Consider the following 12,353-nt stretch of genomic DNA (forward strand, 5'->3'; position numbering starts at 1 on the left):
TTGAGACAGGGTCTCACTATGTCAAGCAGGCTGAAGTGGAGTGGTGCAATCACAGCTCACTGCAACTTCAACCTCAAGCGATCCCCCTGCCTCAGCCTCTTGAGTGGCTGGGACTATAGGCACACACCACCACACGTGGCTAATTTTTGTATTTTTTGTAGAGGTGGCCTTTTGCCATGTTACCCAGGCTGGTCTTGAGCTCCTAGGCTCAAGTGATCGGCCCACCTCAGCCTCCAAAACTGCTAGGATTACAGGCATCAGCCACCATGCTGTCCCTACTCATCACTCTTAAAAGAGGAATTTATAAAAGTCTTCAATAAACAAAAATCAAACTTGAACTTTTAAACAATTCCAGATGGTAGACAACGCAAACACCTGCTGGTAGTTACATATCCTACAGGAACCATCTTACCTGCAGCCCCAAAAATATACACAGGTACCAGGGAGGAACATCTTCTATGGTATAAATCATGTCCGATCGCTGGGGGTCCAGACTGCCAGTGCTATCGAGGGTCTCGGCGAGAGAGCTCTGTGAGTGAGAAGGAGAAAGGAAGGTACTCATTAAACCTGAACACCAATGTTAGCTTGGCCACGTGCAGGCCACTATTACAGAAAAACAACTTCATCAAGTGGCTGCCATTTTCCTGCAGTTTTGAGCCTTGGCTGTCGTTGAAGCCAAGTACACTCTTGGGCTCAAGTACACTCGCCCACTGGGATGGTCAATCCTCAGAATTTGGGAGGTCAGTGTCCTTTGTCAACAACTCATCCCCGAGAACACCAAACTTGCTCAGAGCTTCTCCCCAGGCCTGGGGATCCTCCTGCGTGGACAGAGATGTTCCCAGGTTGAGACCACAAAACGATACCTTGGCATGAGCAGTCCTTGCGTGAGGCCCCAGATGAAGAAATCTTAGAAAATTTTAAGCACTTTCGAAGAGACAGCACACTGATCTGCCCCTCTCAGCCTACTTCATCCCTGCAGGATCTTTGTACTCTGAAGTTCTACACCTTTCTATCCAAACACTATTGCTCTTAGGTGAAAAGAGGAAAATTCAGAAGTATATAAACACAGTGATTTGAATTCTGTTTAAAAAACAAAACATTAAAAATGTATTGATAGTTTAGCTGACAGGTTTTTTTCTTCTTTTTCCCCTAACACTAGTAAAAAAAAATATTTTAAAACATTAAGTGTAGCATGGTTTTCAAGCCAAAATCATCATAAAGACCAGTCACTTTAGGTTAGAGTCCAGCCTCTTCCAATCACCCCCAGCATCAGTTCTGAACTCAGGCAGTATCTGAGCCAAACAGAAAACTCAAGGTAGCCTTGAGTTCCCCAAGAGAACCTCAAAACTGCTCTGGTTTCAAACACCACACAAAGAATCTTTTCTTGGAATTTCTACAGTCATTTCTTGGAATCCAAGACATGTACCTCATTTGAAAAAATTTTTTATAACCTAGCAAACAAAGTGCTTAACAGAAATAAAATGAAAAGATATCCCACATGGGGAAAATGCTGATTCCATGTGTTCCACATGGAGGTAACAGGGGTTTGGGGTCCAATACCCTTAAACAAAAGAAGGGACACAGTTCACCCTCACCTTCCACAGCCGGAAGTAAACGTCTGATGGAAGCTGATATCTGATCTAAACCAAATGTAACTGAGTATGACCTTTTGGGTAAAACTTTCTCTTCCGTCCTCACAAGGGATACTGGCAAATTTACATTGTGTTGAATTCGTTACGATGGATTATGGATGTCTTTAACAACTTGTTGGAAGAAATGGTAGAAAAAGTACATATGTGTCTGAGGGGTGTGGCATACAGTGATGTACAATAAAGATTAACTCAGCAGGTCTGGGTTGTTCAAACCCTGTACATTTCAAAGGAAGGGTTGACTCTTGCCTGGCATGTGGGGGATAACCTGAGCTCTTGGGGTTTCTGCCTCTTAAATGTGTCTTTTTAGGCCCAGTGCAGTGGCTCACACCTGTGGTCCCAGCACTCTGGGATGCTAAGGTGTGAGGATCACTTGAGGCCAGGGTTCAAGAACAGCCTGGGCAACATAATGAGGCCCCTTCTCCAGTTTATACGTATTTTTTTTACCTGAAACTTGGCCACACAGTGTCAGCTTGACCTCTGGAGGGGCTGGTGAGTAACTAAAGTTAGCCACACAGGCAGTCAGCCATATCTATACAACAGATCCCCACTTAAAAACCCTGGGCACCAAGGCTTGGGTGAGCTTCCCTGGTTGAATGAGTGTTACCACATATCACTGCTGGGAAAACTGAACACTGCCTGCATGACTCCACTGGGCGAGGATGGCTGCAAGCCTGTGCCTGGTGTCTCCTAGACCCTGACTTTGCCTTTTTCCATTTTTTATTTTAATCTGTATCCTTTCTCTGAAAAACAAACAAACAACGAAAAACAAAAAAACCCTTAACTGTGAGTAAAACAGCTCTGCTGAATTCTCTGAGTCATCCTCATAAATCTCAGAACCTGATTTGGGACCTTCTGAACTGAGGTCATCATTTTGCTAACACGGTGGAATTACAGAGCTGGGGCTCAAGACACAAAGGTCAGCTCAGCAGCACCGCATTAGCTGCAACCACACAGGCAGTGCTGCTGCTCACAAAGTAACATGACAAAGTATTTCATAACAAAGAGAAATGTCTGAAGACAGAATACTTAACACTATCATAGACTAGTACAACCTGTCACACAATAATGTAAGCAACATTTTTCTAACAATTCCAAAACCACGATTGTTAATTATAAGGCAGATGAAAAGACTTTTTGGCCAGGTGCAGTGGCTGACATCTGTAATTCCAGCACCTGCCCAGCCAGGTAGATCACCTGAGGTCAGGAGCTCAAGACTAGCCTAGCCAACATGGTGAAACCCTGTCTCTACTAAAAATACAAAAATTAGCTGGGTGTGGTGGCGCACGCCTGTAATCCCAGCTATTCCGGAGGCTAAGGCAGAAGAATTGCTTGAACCCAGGAGACGGAGGTTGCAGTGAGCCGAGATCACACCACTGCACTCTACTCTGGGCAACAGAGCGAGATTCTGTCACACACACACACACACACACACACACACACACACACACACACAAAAAGACAAGACTTTTCGCATCCAGGCAGAGGTCAAGATGTACACACAGGCACATGTATGCACATGCACACATGCAGACTTTTCTTAGTAGTGAGGGTAGCCCTACAACTCAGAAACAAAACTAGTGTAAGGTCCACAGCTGGTATTAAAATGATACAGGACGGGGGGGTTGTGCGGTCAAGGGGACCAGACAACACTGTGAGGCAGATGCTGTGCAGCCTCGCCTGATGACAGAAGGACCGGTCTGGCCACTGTGCACTCTGCACACTGTGGTGCCACACTCAGTGATCACTGTGTAAACCATGAGCTATTTCAAATACTGCAAAACCAAAAACCTCTAACAAGGTTTCTGCAAACGATGACTACATAAATAACTATGTCACTTTAAAAAGACTTTCCATCTTATTCTATGATCTGAAATAATGTAAAAAACAAAAAATTACCTGTGCTTCAAAGACTAGAGTGAACTCAGAATGCTGTTCTCTGCCTGGAGCCTTCTTAACACTTTTAACTACCTTTGCTATCTCCTCCGCGGTTCTTTATCTAATCTAGCACCTTTGGGGTCGACTGTAGTCTCTTTCTCTAGGAAATCATTTCCTCTACAGCAGAGTCAGCACATTTTTTTTTTTTTTTAATTATACTTTAAGTTCTAGGGTACATGTGCATAACGTGCAGATTTGTTACATATGTATACTTGTGCCATGTTGCTGTGCTGCACCCATCAACTTGTCAGCACCCATCAACTCGTCATTTACATCAGGTATAACTCCCAATGCAATCCCTCTCCCCTCCCCCCTCCCCATGATAGGCCCCGGTGTGTGATGTTCCCCTTCCCGAGTCCAAGTGATCTCATTGTTCAGTTCCCACCTATGAGTGAGAACATGCAGTGTTTGGTTTTCTGTTCTTGTGACAGTTTGCTAAGAATGATGGTTTCCAGCTGCATCCATGTCCCTACAAAGGACACAAACTCATCCTTTTTTATGGCTGCATAGTATTCCATGGTGTATATGTGCCACATTTTCTTAAAAAGTCAGGAAACAACAGGTGCTGGAGAGGATGTGGAGAAATAGGAACACTTTTACACTGTTGGTGGAATTGTAAACTAGTTCAACCATTATGGAAAACAGTATGGTGATTCCTCAAGGATCTAGAACTAGATGTACCATATGACCCAGCCATCCCATTACTGGGTATATACCCAAAGGATTATAATTCATGCTGCTATAAAGACACATGCACACGTATGTTTATTGCGGCACTATTCACAATAGCAAAGATTTGGAATCAACCCAAATGTCCATCAGTGACAGAGTGGATTAAGAAAATATTTTTTATAAAGGGCCATACAGTAAATATTTCAACTTTGGGAGCCACATAGCTCTGCCACTGTAGCATGGATGCAACCTTAGGCAACAGGTAAACAAAGAAATATGGCTGTGTTCCAGCAAAAGTCTACTGAGAAGAACAGATACTAAACCAAATTTGGCTTGCCAATCCCTGCTGTAGCATTTCAAACTGATTATCATAAAGTAGCATGTACTATTCTCTTATACATTTCTCTTTTTTACGATATTAATGTATATTTGTGCTTTCTACTTTTTTCTCTTAATCGGGGCCACAAAAGATCAATTTTGGCCAGGCATGGTGGCTCATGTCTATAATTCCAGCACTTTGGGAGACTGAGGTCAGCAGACTACTTGAGCTCAGGAGTTTGAGACCAGCCTGGGCAACAAACAGAGACCCTGTCTCCAAAAACAAACAAAAATTAGCTGAGTGTGGTGGCACATGCCAGTGGTCAGCTGCTCAGGAGTCTGAGGTAGGAGCATCACTTGAGCCTGAGAGGTTGAGGCTGCAGTGAGCTGTGATCATGCCACTGCACTCCAGGCTAGGCAACAGAGATCTTGTCTCAAAAAAACAAAACAGGCTGGTGACTCACGTCTGTAATCCCAGCACTTTGGGAGGCCGAGGCAGGCCAATCACTTGAGGTCAGCCTGGCCAACATGGCGAAACCCTGAAACCCTGTCTCTACTGAAAATACAAAAATTAGCTGGGCGTGTTGGCGCACACCTGTAGTCCCAGCTACTCAGGAGACTGAGGCAGGAGAATCGCTTCAACCCAGGAGGCAGAGGCTGCAGTGAGCCGAGATCGCACCACTGCACTCCAGCCTGGGTGACAGAGTGATACTCTGTCTCAAAAACAAAAACCAAAAAACCCAAAAATATCAATTTCATTATTCTTTTCAACAAGCCAGCTTTTGAGTTCTAGTTAAACATGGTAGATTGACCACATGTATCTTTTCTTCTAAGTCCTAAAAACACAGAAGGAATAAATATGATACACATCTACAAGGACAAAGCAAAGAGGAGATCAAGAAAATGAGATTAACTTTTTTTTTTTTTTTTAAAATATGGAAAGTGTTTGGATGCTGTGTGACCAACTTGGGAGAGGGAAGGAATGCACAAGCTGGGTACTAATAGAAGGATGCTATGAAGAGGTGGGCTGGCTGACCAGCAGAACCCCAGAAAGTGCTATGCTTGCAAGCACTAGACAGGGTAGCAATGGGGAGAGGACAGGTCTTAACCCTGCAAACTGGTCAGACAGTGTGTTAACTACTGCTGTCCTCCTTCTTCAAGAAACAAACGTGTATGGTCTGAAGAATATAAACTGGAAAGCCCTCAGGCTGAGGAACACCACACAGCGATCAAGGAAAACATCAGCAGCAGGATACTCATCTGCTTCCAGAATGCCAGAACCCAGGTCACAGAAACCAGACTTATACCCACAGGAGACTACACGATTCCTTTCTAGAGAAAGCTGATCAGCCCCAAAGACAAGACAGTGACATGTGTACATCCTGCAGAGACAACACGGCTTTCCACCTGGTCACTCAAGGGCAGGCCCACAATTAGATAAACTTCATCACACGTAAAGATCTCACGATCCTATCTTTTATTGCCTCCTATCCTGGGACAGTGAAGAAAGACTAAAAAAATGAAGGCAAAGAAACAGAAAATATAATCAATGTAGTATTTTTTAAAAAGCTTAAAATAAAGACTATCTTCAGAAAAATAAAGTTACTTCAATTGTGGGAGACAAAGAATGCTTTTTAAATACTTTAGCCAATAAACAAAACCAAAAAACAATAAAAGAGGTCTCAGAAATTAAGCACAGGATAGTTTTTTAAAACTCAACAGAAGGGTTGGAAGTCAAAGGTAGCTCTCAAAAATAAAAAAAAAGACAAATATAAATAAGAGTAAGTGTTAAATGTCAGAACAAGGAAAAAAGAATATAGAAATTAACCAAAGAAATAAGAAAAATAGGCCGGGCACGGTGGCTCAAGCCTGTAATCCCAGCACTTTGGGAGGCCGAGACGGGCGGATCACGAGGTCAGGAGATCGAGACCATCCTGGCTAACACGGTGAAACCCCGTCTCTACTAAAAAAACACACACACAAAAAAACTAGCCAGGCGAGGTGGCGGGCGCCTTGTAGTCCCAGCTACTCGGGAGGCTGAGGCAGGAGAATGGTGTAAACCCGGGAGGCGGAGCTTGCAGTGAGCTGAGATCCGGCCACTGCACTCCGGCCTGGGTGACAGAGTGAGACTCCGTCTCAAAAAAAAGAAAGAAATAAGAAAAATTTAAGAAATAAAGGACATGTTAACAAATTAGAAGGATACTACAGTATTCAATAGATTAATGAAAAAATGCATTTTGAAAACACAATAAAACAATCATTCTTACTAAGGAAGACCTTAAAATTCAAACAGACATTTAAGGAAAACTGGAAATAAACATGAGTTTACATAATTTGGCCAGATGGAAAGGAAGAAAAATACAAAAAATGTGAAAGTATGAGAAGCACAAGGAAGAACTGATAAGCTGAGAAACAGAGTAAGGGTCAGAGACTGGAATGAAAAAACTCGGTGCTAAGAGGAAAAAGAAAAGGTTAAAGAGAACTGATAGCTGGAGGAGGCAGGCAAAGAACAAACAAAACATGCATAACTGCAGCTCCCAAATCAGAAACCAAAAGAATAGACTGGAATTAATATTTAAAGATACAATTCCTGAGATAACAGCAGCCCCGAAGCTAAACATTGAAAGTGTCAGGAAAAACTGTCCCAGAAAAGGATATACACGTGGCTCTTGAGCATGTGTAGAGATGCAGCCTCACTAATGAAAAATCAGGATGAAACTACAGTGACAAACCTAAGCTGAGGGAGATTCTACAAAGTAATCCTGCTTCCTGAGAGCCTTCCGCAATTTTTGGCCGGGTATGGTGGCTCACGCCTGTAATCTCAGCCCTTTGGGAGGCCAAGGTGGATGAATCACCTGAGGTCAGGAGTTTGAGACCAGCCTGGCCAACACGGTAAATCCCCAACTTTACTAAAAATACAAAAAAATTAGCCTGGTGTGATGGTGTGTGCCTCTGGTCCCAGCTACTCAGGAGGCTGAGGTAGGAGAATCGCTTGAACCGGGGAGGCAGAGATTGCAGTGAGCTGAGACTGGGCCACTGCATTCCAGCCTGGGTGACAGAGTGAGACTCTGTTTCAAGGAAAAAACAAAACAAAAACAAACAAACAAAAAAAAACCAGTCAGCTGAGGGTCTGGCCTAATGATTAGCATTTTATTTTATTTTTATTTATTTATTTCGAGTCAGAGTCTCACTCTGTCACCTGGGCTGGAGGGTAGTGGCGCCATCTCGGCTCACTGCAACCTCTCCCTCCTGGGTTCAGGTGATTCTCCTGCCTCAGCTTCCCAAGTAGCTGCAACCACAGGCGTGCGACACCACTCCCGGCTAATTTTTGTATTTTTAGTAGAGACAGGGTTTTGTCATGTTGGCCAGACCGGTCTTGAACTCCTGACCTCAAGTAATCCACCCATCTCAGCCTCCCAAAGTGCTGTGATTGCAGGTGTGAGCCACCACGCCCAGCCCAACTAGCACTATTTAATATGTGGCAGCTCTTCTCACTGTCCTCTTCATTTCATAAAGTAAGAAAAATGGCCAGGAAAATATGAAGGTACTCCATTTGATCGGTATTCAAGGAAATGCAAATGTATCAATGTTTAGACAATGAAAAAATGTTCATCCAAACCGGAAAATAAACATTTAGCATAAATGTGCTAGAGACATTTTCCCTACAACTGGATCCCTCTCATCAGTAAAAGGTAAAGCTAAGCCCCAAAGTGTTAATGCTCGTTACTATTTATTTCTAAAGACGGTCTCCAGACAGAGAAGGAGGAAGTCTGAAAACACGACAGCCTGGAATCATGGCATACGGGATTATATGTGGCCCCACCAAGTCTGTGAAGAAGCCCTTTGTTACAACATAGGCCGTGTGAAAGCTGCGGCCCGGCGGTGTGGGACATGCCTCAGCTGCAGACCGCAAGCACTGATCCACATGCCAAACACCACTGCACTAACCTCTGGGGAGCAGCTTGGAACCCCGCACTTCTGGAATTTCAATATCTCTGCATGAATCTACTTTAATTAACCTCCATAAAATTTATAATAGCTCCAAGCAGTAGGAAAATAATAACAATATGAGTTGAGAGGCAAAAAAGAAATTTCCATATCCCAGACCGGAATTTTGTTTAAAATGGCATAAAATTTGGTTATTCTAGACTTTCAATACAATGTATTTGTTCTTAATCACTTTAGTGATTACACTGTGAACTCACCATGCTAATACCCAAGTCAGGTACTATATTTGTATGTGTCAACTTCTGGGTGGTCTGTCATTAGAATACATAGTATACACTGTCTACAGTATAATACAGTGGTTCCAGAATAGAATTTCTCATTACATAAATTGTTTAGTTTCTTATTATGTAAGTTGAAAATTAGTAAATTTTCATAGTATAGATAAAACCTGTGTTTAAAATCTACAAGTAAAACTCAAATGAAAGTCTTAGAGCTGTGTTACAATTTGGAAATATCAGATTATTTAACTTTTCATGTGTTAGACACCATGGCAGATACAAGGAAAAAAGAAACCGGGATATCTGGACCTACTTTGTTTTATTTTTATTTATGAATTTATTTATTTTGTTTTTTTTAGAGACAGGGTCTTACTCTGTCTTCCCAGGTAGAGTGCAGAGGCATGATCAAAGCTCACTGTAGCCTCAGACTCTTAGGCTCAAACAAACCTCCTGCTCCCTGAGTAGCTGCCACTCTAGGCACACATCATCACATCTGGATAATTATTTCCTTCTTTCTTTCTTTCTTCCTTCCTTCCTTCCTTTCTTTCTTTCTCTTTCTCTCTGTCCTTCTTTCTCTCTCTTTCTCTTTCCTTCTTTTCCTTCTTTCCTTCCTTCCTTCTTTCCTTCCTTTCCTTTCCTTTCCTTCCTTCCTTTCCTTTCCTTCCTTTCCTTTCCTTCTTTACTTTCCTTTCCTCCCTCCCTCCCTCCCTTCCTTCCTTCCTTTCTTTTTTATTTTTTTGTAGAGACAGGATCTTGCCATGTTGCCCAGGCTGGTCTCAAACTCCTGGTCTCAAGCAATCTTCCCGCCTCAGCCTCCCAAAGTGTTGGGACTATAGGTGTGAGCCACTGTGCACAGATTGGAGCCACTTTGGGCAACTCTTTCCTGACCTCTATGGTCACAAAGTCTGACCATTCAAGGAGATGGAATGAGGCACAGAGCAAAACAAAAATAAACCAAAAAAAAACACAAACACGATTCTCCCCACCTTAGTGTGCCATCTCCATTGGTACACAAGGTGCCAAAAGTGCTAAGGTCAAAGCTCAAAGTCATTTTCATAGGCTGCATAAACCACTTGCTGATTTCCCTTATTCTCTTATTTACTGCACATGTATATGTAACAGGCACGATGCTAATAACTTCACATACATATTATTTCATTCAATCCTCACAACAACCCTAAGATAGATGTTGATATTTTTATTCCCATTTTAGAGACAGGGAACTGAGGCCCAGAGAACTTTTATAATTTCCTCATTCTGACTCATATTTGCACTCAGACCTGATGTCAGACCTCGAGCTCTTAACCACTTCCCTCCGGCGTCTTGGCCGAGGCCTTTTTAAATTTCTATTCCCTATGGCTCCTCCTGCTTACCTGATGAAGAGAACACACCCCCTTGAGGATCAGAGACCAAGCCCCAAATGAAGGACACGCAGGTGCCCGCAAGGGATTCGGATCCGGGGCAGCACTTGTGGGAGGGGATGTTGGTAGGAATGGTGACACGGGGTGAGGGAAGGGGTACCTTTTCTGCAATGCCGTTTTCCGTAGTGTAGATCGCCATGAGCTCGGTGTCCTCATTGTCCTGCTCACCGCTGGAGGTGGCGCCTCCATTTATCACCACCTGCAGAGACAATCCACTTAGAGGCTGTTTCAGCGTGAACCACATTTTCCCTCCCAAAAGCCTTTTGTAATTCTCCTGGTGAGTGCATGACCAGTCATGGTTTTGATGGAGAAACATACTCCATGTACCAGATGGGGAGGCTGCCTGAGCAGAAGGCTCAGCCGGGGAAAACAGAAATAAAACCCCAGGACAACCTCAGCAGGGGCACCCCCACATCCTCCAGGGCAAGGTAAGTTTGGCTCAGAGGCTCATGCTGTTTGTGGACAAGGCCCTGGCTGAACAGGTGAGAGTACCCTGAGCTGCCTCAGTTAAGATCCCTGCCCACATAACCACCTGAGGCCGACTTCCTGCCCCTAGAAGGGGAAATGTTCTAGCTGGAGGAACTCAAACTCTGCTGTTCACCGAAGTAAACCAGCCCCCGGGAGAGCACTCCTCACTAAGGGGTTACACCACCATCCCGGGTTCTGCCAGACAGTAGCAAGAACCATAAAATGTTTTTACTTTTTAGCCAAATGGTTCCACTTCTAGGAATCTATCCTGGAGAACAATATTGAGAACAAACGTTTTCACCCAAAGAAAGTAATCACTGTTTGTAACAACAAATAACTAATTTTTGTTTTTTAGGTTTTGTTGTCGTTGTTGCTGTTTTGTTTTGTTTTTGAGATGATGTCTCGCTCTGTCACCCAGGGTGAAGTGCAGTGTTGCAGTCTTGGTTCACTGCAACCTCCGCCTCCCAGGTTCAAGCGATTCTCCTGCCTCAGCCTCCCGAGTAGCTGGAATTACAGGCGCCCGCCATGACACCTGGCTAATTTTGATATTATTAGTAGAGACGGGGTTTCACCATGTTGGTTGGGCTGGTCTTGAACTCCTGACCTCAGGTGATCCACCCACCTCAGCCTCCCAAAGTGCTGGGATTATAGGCATGAGCCACCGCACATGGCCCAAATAACTAGTTACAGGCCACTGACACCCAGAATACTACAAGGGAAAAGATTTTTACACAGGGTAATATCAAGGAAAACGCACATGTAATAAATATTAAGGTAACTGTATATATGGTTGACAGTGCAACTACATTTAAAAACTACAGATTAAAAAAGTATACAAAAAGTTCAAATTCCAGCATTGTGAAATACACTAAAAGCAAGCAGAAGATAAGTGATGGCCTAGGAGAAAACACAGTGCAGCAGATACAAAAAGGGTCAGTATCAATATTCATAAAGAACACCTCAAACCAATAATAAAACCAAACAATCCAATTCAGCCCTGAGAGGTCTAAGGAAAAAAGATGGAGATGAAATGGGCAAGGGCTAGGAATATATCATTCATAGAAGAACAACATATATACAATAAAACACATGAAAAGCTGTTCTATATCATTTTAAATTATGGAAATAATGATTAAAATTTTATTTTTAGAAAAACAAATTTAGAGAGAAACTTAAACGGAATCAGCTGTTGACCAAGGTATGGGGGAGAGTTACTCTCCTGTGTTCTTGGAGAGAATCTGCTCTTGGTGGAATGGCCTTCATGGAGGGATAATTTGGCAATGGGATTTAAAACAGGTATTTCTGTGGATCCAGCAATTATACTGATAGAAGCTTATCCTCTAGAAATATCCATGCAGGTAATACGTAGGTTCAAGGATGATCACTGCTATAATTTATGAAATATTGAATACTTGGGGACAACACAAATGTTCATCAAAAAGACACGGTTACACTATTATACACTCATTTAGAGGAGATATTCAGCCATTAAAAATAATACAGCACCGGACACGGTGGCTCAGGTCTGTAATCCTGGCACTTTGGAAGGCTGAGGCAGGTGGATCACCTGAGGTCAGGAGTTCGAGACCAGCTGGCCAACACAGTGAAACCCCGTCTCTACTAAAAATACAAAAATAAGCCAGGCATGGTGTTGCACATCT

General features: G+C 43.2%; 1 protein-coding gene across 3 annotated transcripts in view; it reads right to left on the bottom strand.

Moving 5' to 3' along the window:
* SLC23A2 (solute carrier family 23 member 2) overlaps positions 1–12,353 on the bottom strand; it is a 152,451-nt gene that overhangs the window by 50,811 nt on the left and 89,287 nt on the right. For all 3 annotated transcript variants that reach the window (XM_025399481.1, XM_025399479.1, XM_025399480.1), the window contains exons 4-5: positions 10,325–10,423; positions 413–529 (exon numbers count right to left, since the gene is read on the bottom strand). In XM_025399481.1, coding sequence (XP_025255266.1) covers positions 413–529; positions 10,325–10,423 — 216 coding nt within the window. The remainder of the gene's footprint in view (positions 1–412; positions 530–10,324; positions 10,424–12,353) is intronic.

The sequence above is a fragment of the Theropithecus gelada genome, chromosome 10 (genome assembly GCF_003255815.1).
Source record: "Theropithecus gelada isolate Dixy chromosome 10, Tgel_1.0, whole genome shotgun sequence".
Classification (NCBI taxonomy): Eukaryota; Metazoa; Chordata; class Mammalia; order Primates; family Cercopithecidae; genus Theropithecus; species Theropithecus gelada.